The 22,294-nt window shown below is 34.1% G+C and overlaps 3 protein-coding genes across 3 annotated transcripts in view; 2 read left to right on the top strand and 1 right to left on the bottom strand.

Annotated features, from left to right (window-relative positions):
• Positions 1-638: 638 nt before the first annotated feature.
• prph2lb (peripherin 2-like b) lies at positions 639-9,508 on the top strand. The gene is made up of 4 exons (XM_073816551.1): positions 639-780; positions 1,246-2,062; positions 2,387-2,633; positions 7,598-9,508. The coding sequence occupies exons 2-4, from the start codon at positions 1,485-1,487 to the stop codon at positions 7,850-7,852; spliced, it is 1,080 nt and encodes a 359-aa protein (XP_073672652.1). The 5' UTR covers positions 639-780; positions 1,246-1,484; the 3' UTR covers positions 7,853-9,508.
• A 2,962-nt stretch (positions 9,509-12,470) lies between these two features.
• Positions 12,471-18,555, top strand: serpina10a (serpin peptidase inhibitor, clade A (alpha-1 antiproteinase, antitrypsin), member 10a). The gene is made up of 5 exons (XM_073853193.1): positions 12,471-12,643; positions 13,609-14,179; positions 14,358-14,631; positions 14,836-14,983; positions 17,991-18,555. Exons 2-5 carry the CDS (start codon positions 13,615-13,617, stop codon positions 18,177-18,179), a joined length of 1,176 nt encoding a protein of 391 aa, XP_073709294.1. The 5' UTR covers positions 12,471-12,643; positions 13,609-13,614; the 3' UTR covers positions 18,180-18,555.
• ppp4r4 (protein phosphatase 4, regulatory subunit 4) overlaps positions 18,551-22,294 on the bottom strand; it is a 35,080-nt gene continuing 31,336 nt past the window's right edge. The window contains exons 22-25 of the mRNA XM_073853192.1: positions 20,554-20,644; positions 20,344-20,405; positions 20,097-20,253; positions 18,551-19,055 (exon numbers count right to left, since the gene is read on the bottom strand). Coding sequence (XP_073709293.1) covers positions 19,010-19,055; positions 20,097-20,253; positions 20,344-20,405; positions 20,554-20,644 — 356 coding nt within the window. The 3' untranslated portion in view covers positions 18,551-19,009. The remainder of the gene's footprint in view (positions 19,056-20,096; positions 20,254-20,343; positions 20,406-20,553; positions 20,645-22,294) is intronic.

The following is a 22,294-nucleotide window of genomic DNA, read 5'->3' as shown; positions in this document are numbered from 1 at the left end:
ATTCCAAAAGTTTTGACCCCCTGGCTCTTAATGTGTTGTGTTTTCTTCTGAAGCATCAGTGAGCGTTTGAACCTTCTGTAATGGTTGTATATGAGTCCCTTAGTTGTCCTCAGTGTGAAAAGATGGATCTCAAAATCATACAGTCATTGTTGGAAAGGGTTCAAATACACAAAAATGACAAACAATCAAAGAATTTATGCGACCTAAACGATTTCTCTGAAGAACAGCAGTTTGCTGTTCAAGACAAACAATGGACTCATGAACAACTATCACTAAACAAAAAACACAGCTGTGGATCATTCAGGTAACAACACAGTATTAAGTGTATGTAAACTTTTGGACGGGATCATTTTTATAAATTCACTGTAAACATCTTTTATGTGAAATATCTTATTCAGGTCAGTACTAAATAAAAAATAACATGCATTTTGTACAATCCCTCTTATTTTGATAAAATAATTAACATTTAGCAGATTCTGCAAGGCGTACGTAAACTTTTGACCTCAACTGTATTTCATTATTATTAAAATCATGGGGGTGTGGAAGCACCAATGTTATTCACGTGGGATTGGCCCAGATGGCTTGGAAGTTCAGTTAAATCCTGAGGATAAATGGATTACGTGGAGGTCACAGTGAGTCTGGACACAATTCACTCTAAACACGCTCCTCACCTCTTCTGTAGTCCCTTACCTGAAATATGCAAAAAAGGGACTATGACAGCATCTACAATCAAGGTTGATGGACTACAAGCCCATATGCGACAATGTGAGATCTGAACAGGTAGGTTACATGTTTGTAAAGTGGTAGGGATTGTGGGAATACAACTGAAAAAGACATTAAAGTATAGTAGTGCTAAGTGCCTAGAATAACAGCTAATGTTCTTCTTTAACATCCAATGTAAAAAACACTATTTATAATGTTTTTTGAGTGTGTACATGGAACACACTTCATACTTGACAAACTAAACGCCTTGATTGATTACACCCTAAATTTATACTTGTACCCAATACAATAAAAAAACAATAAATAAGTAGTAAGGTACATACTGTACATTTTAACAAAATAATTGACATGTCTATACTTACTGGACTAAAAAATGCTTCCAAATAATCCGTCAGTAAGTATCAAAATATTAATATATAGTATATGTATAGAAATATACAAATATGTATATATTAAATAGCCATTTCATACACTGTGAACTGTCTGTGCATTTATTCTGTTACATTTCCATCTTGATTTCAGTACCTGTGCTATTATGAAGCTAAGGCCGTCATCCAGGAGTGTAAAAATACCTAAACCTAAGCTGCTTATGTGGCCCTCTTGGCCTTCTCTCCCAGTTCACTTCCCTCCTCCCAATGGAACATGTTCCCCGTCTTCTCCCATTTACCCACTACATTATATCGCCCTAAAATAAAATGAGCTTTACACCTGCACGTAAAAATTTACCGCTGAGACGGTAAAAGCAACATTTCCCGTTGACAATGGCAGTCTTAAAAGTGACATTTACGAAGACAAACAGAGACAAACTGGCCCAGGTTTTATGGGTTTTGAATTGGGTGTCTGTGGTAACTGGAGTCACGCTCTTCAGCCTAGGCCTGTTCTTAAAAATAGAGATCCAGAAGAGGCGGGAGCTGATGTCTAAAGAGATCGTGTCAGTGCCAAACATGCTTATCTGTGTTGGCTTGACTGCCTGTGCGATCAACTTCCTGGGGGGCAAGATCTGCTACGACTGCGTGGACACTACCAAGTTTCTGCGATGGAAGCTGCTGATGCTGCCTTACATCATATGTACCTTTTTCTTTACGTTTTGCATCCTCATTGGCGCTCTGATGTGCTATAGCATGCGTAATGATCTGGAGGAGTCGCTGTTTTTGGGCTTGCGTGATGCTATGCGCTACTATAAGGATACGGACATGCCAGGCCGCTGCTACATCAAGCGCACAATGGACATGCTGCAGATGCAGTTTCAATGCTGCGGCAATGGAGGGTATCGAGACTGGTTTCACATTCAGTGGATTAGTAACCGATACCTGGATATGACCAATAGCGAAGTGGTGGAGTAAGTCCATTTCAATTTAATGTTACATGGTTATTTACTCATTTACTCACCTCATGTTGTTCCGTCTTCTGTGGAACACAAAAGAAGATGTTTTGAAAAATGTTTCAGTTGATTTTGACTAGCAGGGGTCCAAAATAACGCCCAACACCAACAACTGAGACATTTTCTAACATGTTCCACTGAAGAAAGAAAGTCATACAAGTTTGGAACAACATGACGATGATTGAATGATGGCATAATATTTATTTTGGGTGGACTACATCTTGAATATAGGTATATTATGACTATTAATACTGTTATTTAATGCATTCTACTCTTCTTCAGGCGGCTGCGGAGTAACGTGGAGGGGAAGTATCTGATCGATGGAGTGCCGTTCAGCTGTTGTGGCCTGCATTCTGCTCGGCCCTGCATTCAGCATCAAATCACTAACAATTCAGCACACTATAATTACGACTACCACAAGGAGGAGCTGAACCTGAACCGCAGGGGCTGCAGACAGGCCCTGCTGGAGCACTACACACAGATAATGCAGTCCATTGGCTTAATCGTTCTCATCATCTGGCTTTTTGAGGTGTGATATTGAGACTATTTTCCATTTTAATGTATTTAAATGTCATTTATTCCTGTGATGGTGAGGCTGAATTTTCAGCAGCCATTACTGCAGTCTTCAGTGTCACATTCTAATATGCTTTTCTTCTTTCTCTAATATTTCTTCTTATTATCAAAGTTGAAAACAGTTGCTTAATATTTTTGTGGAAATTGTGATACACTACCATTCAAAAGTTTGGAGTATTCATTTATTTTTAATTAACACTTTTATTCAGCAAGGATGCATTAAACTGATCAAAAGTGACATTGAAGACATGTATAATGGTACAAAATATGTCAATTTCAAATAAATGCTGTTCTTTTGAATTTACTATTCATTATAGTATAAAAAAGGTATAATGATGTTAATAAAAATATTAAGCAGCCAAAACCACTTGCAACTTTGTTAAGAACCATTATTAATAATTGAACACCAATTATAATTAAGCACCAAATGAGCATATTTGAATGATTACTAAAAGAAATGACTTTGCTTTTTCTAAATCAAATGTAAATTCGTGTCTCAGTCACATTTTTCTAGGTTAAATAAACATTACTCACACTACTTTTACATTAACAATGTAATTAATATTCCATTTCATAAAGCTAAGTATGAATCTCAGCAAGTTAGTGTTTTCAAGCATTTTACATTTATTCCAAAATAATAACCCAAAACAGTAACAATTTAAAAAATGTTTTATTTGTGAACTTATGTATAACTATTTTTTAAATTTTCGGATCATCAGTAATCAAAGCTCGGTAAATATTGGTCACAGACACAGAGATTTACTTTAAATTTCACCAAGCTGATTACTCTCTAAAAACTCCCACAGATCATGTTTTATGCCATTTTAAGCCTTATTTTCGTTGTAACAAAGTGGTTATATCTAAGTTTGTGAGTTGTTTACTTACTTTTTTAAAATCAGTGTTCCCATTATTGCCATTATATTGTTCATTCAGACCAATTCACAAACAAGCACAAACACAAGAGACGGGATTTATCGCATTAACCAATCACAGCCAAACATAACCAGTCATATCCAATCATATTAAAAAAAACGAGATTAAAGCCGTAATATTTAAAAAGTCGTAAAATAAATCGAAATTACGAGAATAAAAATCTAAATATTACGAGAATAAAGTCTAAATTTTACGAGAATAAAGTCAAAATATTTCAAGAATAAAGTCGAAAATATGAGAATAAAGTCGAAATATTTCGAGAATAAAGTCAAAATATTCAGAGAATAACATCAAAATATTCAAAGAATAATGTTGAAATATTTCGAAAATAAAGTCAAAATATTTCAAGAATAAAGTCAAAAATACGACAATAAAATCTAAATATTTCAAGAATAAAGTCAAAATATTTAGAAAATAAAGTCAAAATATTTAGAGAATAAAGTCAAAATATTCAGAGAATAACATCAAAATATCCAGAGAATAACGTCAAAATATACAGGGAATAACGCTGAAATATTTTGAGAATAAAGTCGAAATATTTCAAGAATAAAGTAAAAATACGACAATAAAATCAAAATATTTCAAGAATAAAGTCTAAATATCCCGAGAATAAAGTCGAAATATTTCAAGAATAAAGTAGAAAATACGAGAATAAAATAAAAATATTTCAAGAATGAAGTCAAAATATTTCAAGAATAAAGTAAAAAATACGACAATAAAATCAAAATATTTCAAGAATAAAGTCTAAATATCCCGAGAATAAAGTCAAAATATTTCAAGAATAAAGTAGAAAATATGAGAATAAAATAAAAATATTTAAAGAATAAAGTCAAAATATTTTGAGAATAAAGTCTAAATATTTCGAGAATAAAGTCAAAATATTCAGAGAATAACATCAAAATATCCAGAGAATAACGTTGAAACATTTTGAGAATAAAGTCAAAATATTTCAAGAAAAAAGTCAAAAATACGACAATAAAATCTAAATATTTCAAGAATAAAGTCTAAATATCCCGAGAATACGGTCAAAATATTCAGAGAATAACGTTGAAATATTTCGAGAATAAAGTCAAAATATTCAGAGAATAACATCAAAATATTCAAAGAATAATGTTGAAATATTTTGAAAATAAAGTCGAAATATTTCAAGAATAAAGTCAAAAATACGACAATAAAATCAAAATATTTCAAGAATAAAGTCAAAATATTTAGAGAATAAAGTCAAAATATTCTGAGAATAACATCAAAATATTCAAAGAATAATGTTGAAATATTTTGAAAATGAAGTCAAAATATTTCAAGAATAAAGTAAAAATACGACAATAAAATAAAAATATTTCAAGAATAAAGTCTAAATATCCTGAGAATAAAGTCAAAATATTTCAAGAATAAAGTAGAAAATACGAGAATAAAATAAAAATATTTCAAGAATGAAGTCAAAATATTTCAAGAATAAAGTAAAAAATACCACAATAAAATCAAAATATTTCAAGAATAAAGTCTAAATATCCCGAGAATAAAGTCAAAATATTTCAAGAATAAAGTAGAAAATACGAGAATAAAATAAAAATATTTAAAGAATAAAGTCAAAATATTTTGAGAATAAAGTCTAAATATTTCGAGAATAAAGTCAAAATATTCAGAGAATAACATCAAAATATCCAGAGAATAACGTTGAAACATTTTGAGAATAAAGTCAAAATATTTCAAGAAAAAAGTCAAAAATACGACAATAAAATCTAAATATTTCAAGAATAAAGTCTAAATATCCCGAGAATACGGTCAAAATATTCAGAGAATAACGTTAAAATATTTCGAGAATAAAGTCAAAATATTCAGAGAATAACATCAAAATATTCAAAGAATAATGTTGAAATATTTTGAAAATAAAGTCAAAATATTTCAAGAATAAAGTCAAAAATACGACAATAAAATCTAAATATTTCAAGAATAAAGTCAAAATATTTAGAGAATAAAGTCAAAATATTCCGAGAATAACATCAAAATATCCAGAGAATAACATCAAAATATACAGGGAATAACGCTGAAATATTTTGAGAATAAAGTCGAAATATTTCAAGAATAAAGTAAAAAATACGACAATAAAATCAAAATATTTCAAGAATAAAGTCTAAATATCCCGAGAATAAAGTCAAAATATTTCAAGAATAAAATAGAAAATGCGAGAATAAAATAAAAATATTTCAAGAATAAAGTCAAAATATTTAAAGAATAAAGTCTAAATAAAGTCTAAATATTTAAAGAATAAAGTCTAAATATTTTGAGAATAAAGTCTAAATATTTCGGGAATGAAGTCAAAATATTCAGAGAATAACATCAAAATATCCAGATAATAACGTTGAAATATTTTGAGAATAAAGTCGAAATATTTCAAGAAAAAAGTCAAAAATACGACAATAAAATCTAAATATTTCAAGAATAAAGTCTAAATATCCCAAGAATACCGTCAAAATATTCAGAGAATAACGTTAAAATATTTCGAGAATAAAGTCAAAATATTCAGAGAATAATGTCAAAATATTCAGAGAATAACGTTGAAATATTTCGAGAATAAAGTCAAAACATTTCAAGAATAAAGTCGAAAATACGACAATAAAATCAAAATATTTCAAGAATAAAGTCAAAATATTCGGAGAACGTTGAAATGTTTAGAGAATAAAGTCGAAATATTTTGAGAATAAAGTCGAAGAGCTTCAAAAGTTGAAATGTTTTGAAAATAAAAAATATATATATTTTGAAAATAAAGTCAAAATTACGAGAATTAATTTGTAGCAATTACGAGTTATAATATTTTGAAAATATAGTCCGGCCTATTGCGCATACAAATGGCCTGGATTGGGAGATATTTAAATATCTCAGCTTTCACTATCTATCAGTTTTATAGCGAAATACAACAACAAAATGTCTATTACAATAATGCGTTTTTCATGCTCTTCAAAGTTTTGTGACGATCGCTGTATTACATGATGGCATTTTAGTGCCATGTTAAAAAAAGAAAAGAAAAGTAATTTATTCTTGAAATATTGTGACTTTATTCTTGTAATCTGAGTTTTTTTTTTTTACGTGGCACTAAAACACCATTGTAGAATACAGCAATCTGTCACAACACATTGAAGAGTATAAAAGTAAAAAAAAAAAAAAAATCGAAATTACGAGAAAAAATGCAAAATTACGAGAATAATGATGAAATGTTTCGAGAATAAAGTCGAAATTTCTAAACTAAAGTTTAAACGTTTCAAGAATAAAGTTAAAATTAAGAGAATTAAATCAGAGCAATTAAAGTTTTAATATTTTGAGAATATAGCCTGCGCATGCAAATGGCCTGGATTGGGAGCACCGGGAGAAGTTGCCAGGCCACCGGAATTTATTTGAATAGCTATATGTGGAATTATTAGCAGAAATCATACCATGTGTTATACTCACAGGGACAGTATGCTTGCAAATAATATTTCACGTCTTCGATTGCATTCATTAGGCCTATAATAGCAATAAGCTTTGTGCTGTTAGTACTTTTAATATAAAACCAAGTCTCAGCTTCAGAATTTTTCAGTTTTACAGAAAATACAAACAATGTTTCTTGCAATAATGTGTTTTTCACACTCTTTAATGTGGCAGGACAGATCGCTGTATTCATATGAATCAATCATCTTTTCGATTACAAGACATTCGTTTAATTAAATTCTACTGTTTTCTATGTGAAAATTCCACCACCTACTTCGCAAAAATCTTTAATTCCTAACATGTATTTAAGTTATATTGTTGTCTTTTCTGAGGTAAATAAGTGACTATTCACAAGCGGTTTTATTCAGGGTCTAATACAGTTAATGATTTCTTTAAAATTATTTATAGACTTTTAAATGTTTTTTTTCTTTATAATATTGGCGTTGTTTTATTTTTGTACCACTGTATCTTAAAGCAAGAAAAACACAATGCCTCATTTTCTAAAATCTTTTCTCCTTCCTCTAGGTGTCAGTGCTGACAGGAGTGCGTTATCTTCAGACAGCCATGGAGAATGTTCTGAGGTTAGGCGACCCTGACTCTGAGTCTGACGGCTGGCTTCTGGAGAACAGCATTGCGGACACCGCACGTTATAACTTCAACATCATCAAGAATCTAGGCAAATGCTACCAGGTAGATGACGATCCTAACATAGACGTACCAAGCACCAGCCAACAAGCACAAGAGAACGTGCCTGTAAAGCAAATCCCTGTGGCCCGGTAGTACAAGAGACACTGAGACTTTTGAGACCCAGCCATTCAACAATGACAGCCTTGGAGAGGCAGATCAAGCTCTGCATTGCAGCCTTTGACTCTATACTTGATGCACACAAAGAGGAATGAAAGCGAAGAATGAACTGAAACATTAACACATAATGTGAAGGAGCTCTCAGCTAAAAGGCACTTCATTGCAATGTAATCCTAGTGCCATACAAAAGAAAAAGAGAATGAAATGTGAAAGGCATTTTAAAGATGCTGGGGAACAGGATTGATTTGAAACACTGGTTAACGTTGCTGTAAAGAAAGATAGTAATGGAAGACAAGCTTCCCTGTGCCTCTACCCTGTAACGAAGATTATTTTGTCCATCCTAAAATATTTCATTAATGATAAACACATTTCACTTAATCTAAAAAAGGGTTCAATTAAAGGCCTTTGTTCCATTGCTAAAGAGCTATTACCATCCATTAAGTATAAAATGCCTTTTTCTCTTTCATTCAACTTGCTTTACTTGTTTCCTAGTAAACCATTCACATACACTACCAGTCAAAAGACTGGTAAAGAAGTCTCTTCTGCTCACCGAGCCTGCATTTATTTGATCAGAAGTACAGCAAAAACAGTAAAAAAATGAAATATTTTTACTATTTAAAATAACTGTTTTCTATTTGAATAGGTTTTAAAATCCAATGTATTCCTGTGATTTCAAAGCTGAATTTTTAGCATCATTACTCCTGTTACATGATTCTTCAGAAATCATTCTAATATTCTGACTTGCTGCTCAAAAACCATTTATTATTATTATTATGTTGAAAACAGCAGAAGTAGAATTTTTTTTTCTGGTTTCTTTGATAAATATAAAGTTCAGAAGAATAGCATTTATCTGAAATAGAAATCTTTTGTAACATTATAAATGTCTTTATTATCATTTTTGATCAATTTAAAGCATCCTTGCTAAATAAAATGAATTAATTTCTATAATTTCTTTCATTAAAAAAATTATACAATATAATGTTACATAAACGTTTTATTTCAGATAAATGCTGATCTTAGATGATTTGCCGAACAGCAAATCAGCATATTACAGTGATTTCTGAAGGATCATGAGACCCTGAAGACTGCAGTAATGATACTTAAAATTTCGCTTTGATCCCAGGAATAAATTACATTTTAAAATATATTCAAATAGAAAGAAGTTATTCTAAATAGTACAAATATTTCACAATATTACTGCTTTTGCTGTATTTTGGATCAAATAAATGCAGGCTTGGTGAGCAGAAGTGACTCTTCAAAAACTTTTGACTGGTAGTCTACTGCTTTAAAGACTTTCTGTATCTGACAAGGATTGATTTATTTTTTCCAGACAACTTACCAGTTTTAACAGTGGCTTCTGAATGCATTTTTGCAACACTACTGTTTTATAAAAGCCTAAACTGTTTTGCAATATATTAAACCCATTGTGTGTTTATTCTTTTAATTGTGACTTTATTTCTCACAATTGCAACTTTTTTGTTATATCTAATGACTATTCAAAGCAAAAATGTTTTCTCAGTCTTAGCATTTGCCATTTCTCGTATGCAGAAATAAAGACATTGAGAAATTAAAGGCGTAAAGGCATTTGACAAAATCTCAAATATTAGAAATAAAGTTAAAATTCAGAACTTCTTTTGCATTTTAATTCAGCTTGTTTGATTGTTTACTCCTTGATAAAAATTTGTTGGGCGACATAAGGGGGCCTCCAAAAAGGCTGGTCACTTGGATCTGGGGCCTTGTGTATTTTCACAACGCATCATCAGTCGGCCATATTGGCAGCACTGAACGTAAACAATGCCACTGAACCGAACGAAACTCACATATTTTGCCGATTATTCTTATCATTTCCTGTCAGGTAGGTGAAATAATAGGCTAATATCTTAATTAATACTGCTCATACGTATTTTTACCACCTATTAACTTTGGTTTATCAAAATATTGCACTCTTTCCTCCTTACTAAGTCCATCTCTATATGATTTAGCAGCAGCTTCCCAACATTTTTTATGTTGTTTAGACAGTATAAATTAGCAGAACAATGTATTCAGTAGTACATTAACCGTGCTGTTGTTTACATCTGAGTAACGTTATTTCCCATATGGCCGCGTGCATCCGGGGGCCTGTTTCAATAAGGAGGTTCAACCAACTCTGAGTTTAAACTTGAACTCTGAATTGATTAACTCTGAGATGGGAAACACTGAGTTTTTGGTTTCAGAACAGCTGAACTGAGTTAGTTCAATCCACTCTGAGTTGGTTTACTCTGAGTTTAGTGCTTGCACCACGACTATGAAAAGACATGATAAATGGAGCTCCGAAACTTTGATTCACCATGGCAACAGCTCCCGCCAAAAAGACCTCTGCATACTTGTTTCCAATTAAAAAAAATCTAATGATTCTTAAATCAAAATGCATTTTTAAGAAAAATGTCTTTCTTTTTCTGTCAAAAAGGTTTTTGAGGAAAACATTCCAGGATTTTTCTCCATATTTCGATGGGAGCCAACAGGTTGAAGGTCCAAATTTCAGTTGCAATGCAGCTTCAAAGGGCTCTACATGATCCCAGCCATGAGTAAGGGTCACTGGAAACTTGTAAAGCCCTTTGAAAGCTGTATTGAAACTGAAATTTGAACCTTCAACCCATTGGCTCTCATTGTAGTCCACTATATGGAGAAATATCCTGGAATGTTTTCCTCAAAAACTTTTTTTTTTTTTGACTTGAAGAAAGAAAGACATGAACATCTTGGATTACATGGGGGTGAGTAAATTATCAGGAAATATTTTCTCTGGAAGTGAAGTTGTCTTAAGTTGAATATAATTAAACATTCTGATGAAACTGTTCCATGTTCTTCAACAGCACAGTATTTTAAATGTAATTGGGCTGTATTTCTTAAAAAAAGCTAAAAATGTAAAATGTACTTTTTATATGGCATTTGTACAGACTTTGTAGTTTGTCTTTTAAATAAAACTGTTAATTTTCCACTTTAAGCATGCTTTGAAACTTTATTGAAGGTTTTTTTTTTATTGTAATAATTTGTAAAATAACAGTGTTTCTCTGTAGAACATTTAGTGCTTTCATCGTAATGATCTAGGTAAAATCTGTCAAATAAGGGTTTTACACTGTAAAAAAAAAAAAAAAAAAACAGTCAAACCACTGGCAGCTACAGCTGTCAAAGAAAAACCACAAAGTTAAAGTAAAAAATTGTAACTAAAACAAGGGAAATTCTGTAAAATAACTTTTTTTTTATTAAAAACCTTTAATAAAAATCTCTGTAAAATTATTGTTTTTGCACTTTATTTCAATTATTATTATTTATTTTTTTTACAGTGTATTTTACAGTGTACATAAGGTGTTTATTTAATCTTTTAAGTGTATTTTTCTTATTTTGCATATTATCTGCCAATTGGGTAAGAAAAATAATCTTGTTTCCGTTTGCATTAAGATTATTTTTATTGTTTTAAGTAAGATGCACTAATTTTACATTCCAAAACACTCACTAAAAAAAGCATTTTTGAAGCATAAATAAATGAATGAGGTTTTTAAACATCACTTATGCTTTAAAAAGGGGGAGGAGACCGAAAGAAACTCTGGGTTTACCAAAGAAAACCTGCTCCTGACCAGGTTTGGTTCACAGAGTAAGTTACCAAGGTCTCTTTCAGAAACAGGCTTGTTTTCTCAGGTTTGATAAACCTCCCATTCTGAAACGGAAAACCCAGAGTTTCCCTTATTTCAGGGTTGACTTACTCAGAGTTTTCACTTAACCTCCTTTCTGAAACGGGCCCCGGGTAACTGACCAAACCTTGACCTAAGCTTTGCCATTAAATTATATTTTTATGCTGTATTCATCATGTATTAAAACACCTAATTTTTCATTACATTTCAGAAGTGAATAGCCTACATTTGGCTAAAGAAAAAAAGATTCAAATTGATTGCATTTCGTTTGCTCTTGTTATGTTTGATAAGCCCTTCAAGGTAAGCCAAAGGATGCTTAACTTTCAGGCACAAACAAGTACTGCTCCAAACCACATCCCCTGAACTAAAGAGATTGTTCTGCACTTATCTTGCAGCCAGTCACCAAGACACGCATCCGATTAACAGCGTCTTCTTCACCTTGGATTAACAAATTGACTACTCAATCCTTCTGCTTGCTAAAGTAGTATGTATGGTACTGGCGACGTCGTCACGTGGTTCATGTTACTTTTCTCAACAGTTTTGTCTCACCGCTGGTCAGGAAAATAATATTGGCTAATCACAGCCCGTTGTGATTACGCGAACATTTTATTCAAACTTTTTAGGATTTTAATTTACACCATCTACAGATTTTAATGTTCATTAAGTTTTTGAGTTAAAAAAATCAGAACTGATTATAAACTAGTGACATATGAATCATATTATTCGTTATTATCACTATAGGCCTATAATTGTTTATTATTATTATTTAAATTTTTCGTAACCACTCCGTTGTCAAAAAATAACACAAAGCAAAAATAAAAAATACGGAAATAAGGTATGCAAAATAAAAGTACAAGCATCAGCGTTTGTTTATATGCCGTATGAGCGATGACTGCAGGACATACGTAAACTGCGTACCTGATCGAGAATGCGCAAAGGGCGGATGTTACGTAATCTCCGTACGTACTGTTTGTTATTGATGGCGACATCATGTGAACTGTTAGTTTAGTCGATTTAATGTGTTTGCAGTGAATGGTTTTGAAACATCCCTGTCTGTAGTCGTTTAACAAGGACATTAGACAGTGACGTCGAATCAGAAATTGTAAGTAGTTTGGCCTCCGCTATATTTTGCTATATTTTACGTAATTCTCCGTGCATCTCTGTAGAATCTAAAATACATGAATATGAACAATGTGTTAAATTATTTAACATTTTATTATGTTTAAAAACAGTGTCTCTGTATGTAACGTCATGTTAGCGCAGTCTGTCTGTATATACGAAAGAAAATTTTAAGTAGCATTGTCAACATCATGCCTGCCTGCCATTCACGAATTATATTACGGATATTCACATCCTTTATATCCTAATTCGATCGACGCTGTTTTGTTCAGCTGTTATTTCTTGCGGTGATGCGAATTACTCTTATACGTTACAGACATTACATAACGTTCTGCATTGTATGTAAGCTACAGCTGCCATTAGGTTTTGAAAACTGTAAAAAAATCTTAGTATTTGAGATTTTTACTATGAAAACGCCATATAGAAAGACATAACATTAAGTAAACAAATCAATTGTAAATCCTGTAAATCTTTTAATCATTGTATTGCATGTTTTGTCCCCAAAAATTAAAACCAAACATTTAAATATCTTGCTTAGACTGGAAGATATAGAGTAAATATAAAACGTTTATATGCAGTTTATGTAAGCAGTCAGCATATGTTATAGAAGTTTAATTGAGTTACATTACAAGCTTATCAAAATTTGATCTTACGTTTGACCACATAAATCTGCACCAAAATGCTTTTGTTTCTTCTAAATTGATCTTTTCATTTTTGAGTATGATCTCCATATTCCCAAAACCTTTACGAGCCATTAAACATGATGCAGTATATAAAACAAATTTGCTTTTATATTTTGTCTAAAGGTTCAATAAACTGTTACAATTTCAGCTATTAGATTTTCCTGCCTACTATTTGATATGTCAAGCTTTACAGGGTTAATGATATGAGATGATGCAGCTATTTCTGTTGCATGACGCTAAATACACCTGTAAATGTTTTCACCAGAGCATCATGAAGTCCAGCATCTTCTCCCTCTTAGTCAGAGCATCTCTCTTTGCTGTGTCCGTTCTTGGGCAAACCACAGATGTTGAAGAACTTGCCAAAAGGAATGCCGACTTTGCTACCCGGCTCTACAGCAAGATTGCAAGCTCAAATGATGACAACGTAGCCGTTTCGACCCTCGGGGCTACCTTGGCCTTAGCCACGTTAGCAGCCGGGGCTGGTGGGGCTACTCGCACCGAGCTGCTACAGGGTATAGGTGTGGCCTTCATGGAGAAAGATGGAGAGCCAGAACGGATTCAGACTGTAATGAAGGAGCTGAGGGAGGGCACAGCTCAAATCCAGGCCACTGGCCTCTTCATGAAGCAGGATGTCAAAGCAGATGACAGCTTCACCAACCAGGTTAAGCAGTTTTATAGTGCAGATGTTCAAAATGTGAATTATGCAAGTGGACAGCAGGCCAAAGGGAGTATCGATGATTACGTACGAGGCCGAACAGGGGACAAAGTCAAAGATGTGGTGGAGAACGTAGATCCAAACAGCATTGCAATGTTAATCAGCGCGGCTTTTTTCACAGGTGAGGAGAAAACAAGTGAAAGATGTTATAATTATCATTTTAGCTTAATATTTCAAGTAGTAGCTTTCAAGTAGTAGTTTGTTTTCTAAAATATGCTAATATCACATTTTCAGAATCAGTTTAAAAGTTAGGTTTTAAAAAAGTGAGTGTGAAAAGATATTATCTTGATCTTTAACAGGTCAGTGGCTGCAACCCTTTAACGTCACCTTCACCCAAGAGGAGCGTTTCTATGTGAACAAGTATAAAATTGTACAAGTGCCCATGATGCTTCGTTCGGGCAAATACTACCTGGCCTATGACTCCGCATTAAAGGTTGGCATTCTGAAACTGCCTTGTGAGGAGGGCATTGCCATGCTCATCCTTCTTCCAGATGAAGATGTGGACTACACCTATGTTGATGAAGCCATGACTGGTGAAGTATTTCGCGGATGGGTTGCAAAGCTGAAAAAGACGTGAGTCATGTAATCAGTCTCTCACATTTTCACAAATCAATGTGGTTTAAATGACTCAAATCTCCATCAAACTCACGCTGAGCAGCCAAAGTGAGCAATCATATGACATACTTGAAAACAGTTGATAGTTACCCCGTAGAAACGTGCGATTTTCAAGACACATTTTTGTTGATCTCTAAAGATCGGTTTTGTCTTTGTCCTCAGGAAGCTGGAGATTCAGATGCCCAGATTTTCACTGAAGCAGTCCAACTCATTAAGTATGAGTCTGCCCAGTCTGGGCATTAAAGAGATCTTTGGGAGTACAGCAGATCTTTCTGGAATCAGCAGCGATGGAGGCCTGAAACTGTCAGAGGTGTGAGATCTTTCCAACAATACATGAAATTCTTTAACAGTTTCCATGTCTACCAGTTACATGCACCGTTATTTCAGCTAGTATTAGCTAGTATTCATATTGTGAAGCACAGTAGAAAAAAACTTAGCTGGGATATTGCTGATCAAAATGAGAGAGCATTTATACAGTGGGGCAAATAAGTATTTGATAACACTGCTGATTTTTCAAGTTTTCCCACTTGGAATGGAGAGATATGTAATTTTCATCATAGGTACACCTCAACTGTGAGAGACAGAATCTGAACAAAAATCCAGAAAATCACATTGCATGATTTTTAAATAATTAATTTCCATTTTATTCCATAAAAATAAGTATTTGATACAATAGTAAAATAGAACTTAATATTTGGTACAGAATCCTTTGTTTATAACTACAGAGGTCAGATGTTTCCTGTAGTTCTTGACCAGGTTTGCACACACTGCTGCAGGGATTTTTCAACATGGAGTTTTAGCTCCCTCCATAGATTTTCTATTGGGTTCAGGTCTGGAGACTGGCCAGGCCACTCCAGGACCTTGAAATGCTTCTTACGGAGTCATTCCTTAGTTGCCCCTGGCTGTGTGATTGCAGTCATTGTCATGCTGGAAAACCCAGCATGACAATGCTCTTACTGAGGGAAGGAGGTTGTTGCCCAAAATCTCACAATACATGGCCCCATCCACCCTCCCTTCAATACAGTGCAGTCGTCCTGTTCCCTTTGCAGAAAAGCACCCCCAAAGCATGATGTTTTCACCCCCATGCTTTACGGTTGGGATGGTGTTCTTGGGATTGTACTCATCCTTCTTCTTCCTCCAAACACGGTGAGTGGAATTTATACCAAAAAGTTCTATTTGGGTCTCATCTGACCACATGACCTTCTCCCATGCCTCCTCTGGATCATCCAGATGGTCTTTGGCAAACTTCAGACTGGCCTGGACATGTGCTGGCTTGAGCAGGGGGACCTTGTGCGCGTTGCAGGATTTTAATCCATGACGATGTAGTGTTACTAATGGTAACCGTTGAGACTGTGGTCCCAGCTCTCTTCAGGTCATTGACCAGGTCCTCCCGTGTAGTTCTAGGCTGATCCTTTCTCAGGATCACTGATACTCCACAGGGTGAGATCTTGCATGGAGCCCCAGTCCGAGGGAGATTGACAGTCATCTTGAATTTCTTCCATTTTCTAATAATTGCGCCTACAGTTGTTGCCTTCTCACCAAGCTGTTTGCCTATTGTCCTGTAGCCTGTCCCAGCCTTGTGCAAGTCTACAATTTTGTCCCTAGTGTCCTTAGACCGCTCTTTGGTCTTGCCCATAGTGTAGAGGTTTGTAGTCTGATTGACTGAGTGTGTGGACAGGTGTCTTTTATACAGGTAACGAGTTCAAACAGGTGCAATTAATACAGGTAATGAGTGGAGGATAGGAGGGCTTCTTAAAGACAGACTAACAGGTCTGTGAGAGCCAGAATTCTTGCTGGTTGGTAGGTGATCAAATACTTATTTTACGCAATAAAATGGAAATTAATTATTTAAAAATCATACAGTGTGATTTTCTGGATTTTTTTTTTTTTAGATTCTGTGTCTCAAAGTTGAGGTGTACCTACGATAAAAATGACAGATCTCTCCATTCTTTGTAAGTGGGAAAACTTGAAAAATCGGCAGTGTATCAAATACTTATTTGCCCCACTGTAGATATCCCCAAGTTATTGGTGTTAATCTGGCACCTGGTGCTAGTTTACTTAATTATATGAAAAACCCTATTTAACTGGCAGCATTCCTGCATTATTCACTGAGGTTGTAAGATAGCGGGCCGCTCTAAGGAAACTGAAACCCTGCGACAGAAGGTTGTCCAGATGAAGGCCAAAGGGATGACCCTTTCAGCCACTGCAAGAGAAGTTGGTCATTCCAAATCTGTGATTTCTTGAATATTGCAGTTTTACAATGACACAAATTCATTCAAGTCCCCCAAAAAGACTGGTCATCTACTTCAGACAAATGCATTAGAAGACAGGATAATGCAGAGACTCTCAATGGGGAATGGGTTCAACACTGCAGCTGGAATTGCTTGCCAGTTCAGTGCTGAACAAGTCTGGATCTGTCGCTCCATGTTTAAGAGAAGTCGGACTGAAAGCTCATTCTAGTGACCAAAGCCTCTCATTAGCAAAAAATAATCAAAAGGCCAGGCTGACGTTTGCTGAGAAACATGTTGTGTGGAGAGAGGAGAACTGGTCCAAAGTTCACTTTAGTGATGAGAGCAAGTTTAATTTATTTGGGTCCGATTGGAAACATTTTGTTTGTGTCAAACTGAGGAACGACTAAACCCAAAGTGCGTAAAGAAGTCAGTCAAAAGTGGAGGAGGAATTATCTTGGTTTGGGGGATGTTGGGTCTCTTATACAGCTACATGGCAGGGTGAATGCACTTGTTTATCAGAACCTCCTTCCTTTCCTGCAAGCATCTCCCAATCCGCCTGCAATTTTTATGCAAGACAATGCTTCCATTACACTTAAAAACAGGTTCCTCGAAGCTAAAAGCATTGAGATAATGAAACCTGATTCTCTGGGAAATACTTGGAGACAAAGTTATGGCTAAGAAACCCACTACAGTTACCAAACTATGGAAGAAGAGTGGACTAAGATCACACCAGCACAGTGTGAGAAACTAGTGATGTCCTGCGGCCGCAGATGTTCTGAAGTCATTTAAAGCAGGGGTCTTTAAACTTCCTACTAATTTCTGACAGCTGTAACCCTCTAAAATTGTAGTTGTAATCTTCTTTTATGCTACAGTGGTTATGGTTCTCTAATTTTGATCACTGTGTTTTCCACAAGATTTAGGTTTTTGTTAAAATGCCTTGGATATTTTCTCAAACATGTTAGTAGAACAGTGGTATACCTACAGCTGATATTCCTTCAAGTTTTGAGCGATGAAGATTAACAATATTTTAGAAGAAAAAAAGATCTGATATACCAGCATGGATTGACCAATGCCTCTTGATTCCAGGTGTTACAGAAGGTCAATGTGGAGGTGGACGAGACCGGAGGCTCAGTGGCCGATGCCTCCAGCAATGTCTTTATGACCCCTCTTCCTCCCAGGCTCACATTCAACAGACCCTTCATTTTTGTTGTCTACCATGAGGCCACAAAATTCATCCTCTACGTAGGACGAGTGGTTGACCCAACTAAGAACTAATTATGTATAGAGAAACTACAGTCTTGTTCCTAATCGTAGATTAACCTGTTGTTTTGCTTGAATAACCAATTTAGAATGTAACATTTATTTCTGTAATGTAGTGTTTTTAATGTTTTAAAACAAAAATATCAGTATAATATAATAACAATACAATGTCTGATAAGGAAACAACTGTAAATGTATAGTGTTTTCTGAAATGGTTGATTTAGGAGATTTATTGATGGCGTGATGGAGTGTTACCCACACAGTATAATGTTACATGTGACAAGTAACTTGTTTTTTGTGCTTCTGGAGATTTCTCAGTATCAGCATAGTATTCGTATCAGCACTTTAACAGGCTGTTCAAATGCAACTCATTAAAGCACGTCATATTCAACATGAATTTTATTCATTGGGTACTAAGATGTTGGCGTTAATCGATCAGGTGCTGGGCAGCACCAGGCACAATCTCATTGGTGGGATGGGATGGAGAGTTCCAAAACTCTTCAATCATAAAAATACATAGTGCTTCTTTTTCTCTTAGCCACTTCAAAAATATAAAACAGAGAATTTGCAGAGCATGCTATAATACAAGAAACAAAATAATGAGGCAGTAAATTAAATACATTCAATTACTCCTCAACTCTCGTTTTCATTTTATGACGTATGGTGCGAGTTTTCGTGTGAAATAAGGCAGAGATGGATCGATGCAGACCTTAATTGATGCCCCAGCATATCTTAAGCTGTTTCTGGTGTAGAAGAAAATGGACACATCAAAATGGAGGGACACTGCTGCCGCAGAATGAAAAGTCTTGTAGAAAGGGGCTTTAAGTCAGAAGGCAAAGTGGTAATCACTCTCTCCCAGACTGCATTCCAAACGAATTTGACTTCCGCTGTCTGTCAGACACGAATAGAAAAACATCACAGATGTCAATATTAGTCTGGTGGAATCATTCCAGATTATAATCAAGAAAGACTTACAGTTGAAGTCAAAAGTTTACATTAATTATTTTACTAAAATAAGAGGGATCATACAAAATGCATGTTATTTTTTTTTTTAGTACTGAGCCGAATATGATATTTCACATAAAAGACATTTCCATATAGTCTACAAGAGACAATAATAGTTTAATTTATAAAAGAGACCTCTTTCTTAATACTGTGTTATTACTTTATCAGGCCTGCAAATTCATTTATTTTTTTTAGCATGTTTGTGTATTTGAACCATTTCTAATAATGACTGTATGACAACTATTACAGAAGGTTCAAACGCTCACTGATGCTCCAGAATGAAAAATGATGCATTAAGAGCTGGGGGTGAAAACTTTTTGAATTTGAAGGTCAGGGTAAATTTTACTTATTTTTTCTTCTGGGTAACATGTAAGTCAATCAAATCTTCTGTAGCTTCTGAAGGGCAGTACTAAATAAAAATATATATGTTTAGGTGAAATATCTTTGAAAAATTTACACAACCCTTTTTCTGTTCAAAAGTTTTCACCCCTGGTGTGAACCTACTGTAAGTTGCATATGAGTGTAAAAAGATGGATCTCAAAATGAATACAGTCATTGTTGGAAAGGGTTCAAATACACAAAAATGCTAAAAAGGCAAAGACTTTGTGGGACCTGAAGGATTTTTCTGAAGAACAGCGGGCAGTTTAACTGTTCAGAACAAACAAGAGACTCATGAACAACTATCACTAAACAAAAAAAAAAAGAAACACAGCTGTAGATAATTCTGGTAACAACACAGTATTAAGAATCAAGTGTATGTAAACAGAGTCATTTTTATAAATTCAGCATGCATTTTGTATAATCCCTTTTATTTTGGTAAAATAATTAACATTTTGCAGATTCTGCAAGGTGTATGTAAACTTTTGACTTCAATTGTACACCTAAAATGTCATGAATAATCATAAAGTACAGGATCACACTACGTACACAGAGAGCTTCCTAGACTGTGTGTCTTTATTCCCGTTACTCCGGTGATCCACAGAGCTGCTTGTGTTGCTGCGGATCAAGACGGGCATGGAGGAGGATGATGGGGTGGAGGAGATTGATGAAGCAACATTAAAGTGGTGGGGTCGCAGGTTATCATCTATAAAACAAACGAGTACAGGTAAACAACAGAACGTTTGTGTAAAAGAGCAGAAATCATTATAAATGATAATGAAATTTGATTAGATACCATTTAATGGTAACATAGCGCTCTTTCCCGATCCAGGGCAACTTCCTGTATCCTTCACTTTTCTAAAAAGAAAATAGGGTGTTTAAATATGCTGTGATGGGTGATGGGTCATGGCAAATTCATGACTAAATTTAAAATTCAGACAGAAGTCAGCTGGTGCAATCCACTGCAATAGCAACACAAGATCGATGAGCTGAGTATGTTACATACAAGGATTTGTCTGGGTTTGTCATCTTGGGTGTCGTGGGATGACCGCTGAGAGAACGACTGCGAGCTAGTTTGGCCCTCCTCATCTCCTTACCTGCAAACAAGATCAGTGTTAGGAAAATAACACCTTCCAAATTCTAAAACCTTTAGAAAATGTTTACATTTTTGTCATTTGTAAAAATGAATGCTGTCAAAATTAGTGTGTTAATGCAGACGTTTAATTTTTTCAGTTTATCAGAATATATTTAATGCAGGGGCAGGGCCAGGGTTGGCCACCCCACTCACAACTGCTGCTTCTGCCTTTTTTTCTTGACAAGAAGTGTGTTTATTTAGTTGCAGAACGCCTTTATTATGATCACATCAAACTAGAGACTTTTCAGATGCGCGATCCACTTCCACAGGTGCTAGTCAAATGAGTGCAGAAAAGGTACGGGTGACGAGGAAGCTTTAGTAGATCAACAACAAATGCGATCAGATAAGGTTGCCAGGCCACAGTAAAAACAAATTTACCTGTCCTGTTAACCATTATACTGTGCTTGTAGCACACACGCTTCAATTGCACGCACAAATATGGTGGCGCATGCTGTATTATTTCATATTAAAGTGTGAATTAAACTATGAGTATGCGTGTGAGACCCATGTCACATTCAGCAGCTTAAAGTAATAGCAGCCAAATAACCTAAAAACCCAGCTGCTGTGATGTCTGTTAATCAAATAACAAAAGAAAAAAAAGGAAATCAATAACTTTTGAAGCTTTAAGGATTCATCTATATTTAATTTAGTATTTAGTGTTTGATATCTTTATTTAATTTCTGTATATTTCCTACTGTACTTGCTGAAGGGCACAGATAAATAACAGGTTTATGTGAAAATTGTTTTAAGTTCACTTAAGTTAGAAGTTGTTATTTTCTAGTCTAATAAAGTCTAATAAATGTAAAAATTGACAGCTCTCAATTATACTGTAATGTTGAAGGACTATAGTCAATGGTTAAATATTAGTAAACAAAAAAACCATAGACATCAGTAATATTGGTATGAGTAATACTCACCTTCAGTCATTAAAAAAACATCTTACAAATATACTGTCTTTTTGTTGTTTCTACATTAATTTGAAGATTGAATGTGAAATTAATTATTCAGTATAAAAGCATATTTAAAAATGTTACTTCAATGTTAAGTGGGATTAATCACGATTAATTTCAGAAAAAATGTGACCAACCTCAAACTTTTAACATAGTGTACATGAACATTTTTTTAAAACATATTTACTAGCACTGTCAATCAATTAAAAGAATTAACGAATTAATCACACATTTCTTCTGAAATTAATTGTGATTATTCAAGATTAATCCCACAAACATTAGAGTTTTTAAATATATTTTTATATTGCAATAATTTCACATTCAAATCAATGTCAAGAAACAAAAGATAGTATATTTTTGATATTCATTAATTCTTTTTTTGATTGAAGGTGAATATCACTGATGTTTTTAGAAAATGTATCTTTTTATGTTTGTTAAAAATAAGTCTCTTAAGTTCACCAAGGCTGCATTTGATTAGAAATACAGCAACTCTTTTCTCAACTGTTTTCTATTTTAATATTTTATCAAATGTAATTTATTTCTGTGATGGAATAGCTGAATTTTTAGCATCATTACTGCAGTATTCAGTGTCATATAGTCCTTCAGAAATCATTCAAAATTACTGATTTTTCTTTTATGCCAAAAATCGTTAAGATATTAAG

The sequence above is a fragment of the Garra rufa genome, chromosome 13, assembly GCF_049309525.1.
Source record: "Garra rufa chromosome 13, GarRuf1.0, whole genome shotgun sequence".
NCBI classification, from domain to species: Eukaryota; Metazoa; Chordata; class Actinopteri; order Cypriniformes; family Cyprinidae; genus Garra; species Garra rufa.
Note: the sequence above shows the minus strand (reverse complement) of the source record. Positions and strands in the feature narration are given on the sequence as shown.

Excerpts from the sequence above, each read along its gene's own strand:
- prph2lb (XM_073816551.1), top strand. The coding sequence starts at position 1,485 with ATGGCAGTCTTAAAAGTGACATTTACGAAGACAAACAGAGACAAACTG. Across the intron at positions 2,063-2,386 it reads ACCAATAGCGAAGTGGTGGA|GCGGCTGCGGAGTAACGTGG; the intron begins GTAAGTCCATTT and ends ACTCTTCTTCAG. Across the intron at positions 2,634-7,597 it reads TCATCATCTGGCTTTTTGAG|GTGTCAGTGCTGACAGGAGT; the intron begins GTGTGATATTGA and ends TCCTTCCTCTAG.
- serpina10a (XM_073853193.1), top strand. The coding sequence starts at position 13,615 with ATGAAGTCCAGCATCTTCTCCCTCTTAGTCAGAGCATCTCTCTTTGCT. Across the intron at positions 14,180-14,357 it reads CAGCGCGGCTTTTTTCACAG|GTCAGTGGCTGCAACCCTTT; the intron begins GTGAGGAGAAAA and ends GATCTTTAACAG. Across the intron at positions 14,984-17,990 it reads GAGGCCTGAAACTGTCAGAG|GTGTTACAGAAGGTCAATGT; the intron begins GTGTGAGATCTT and ends TCTTGATTCCAG.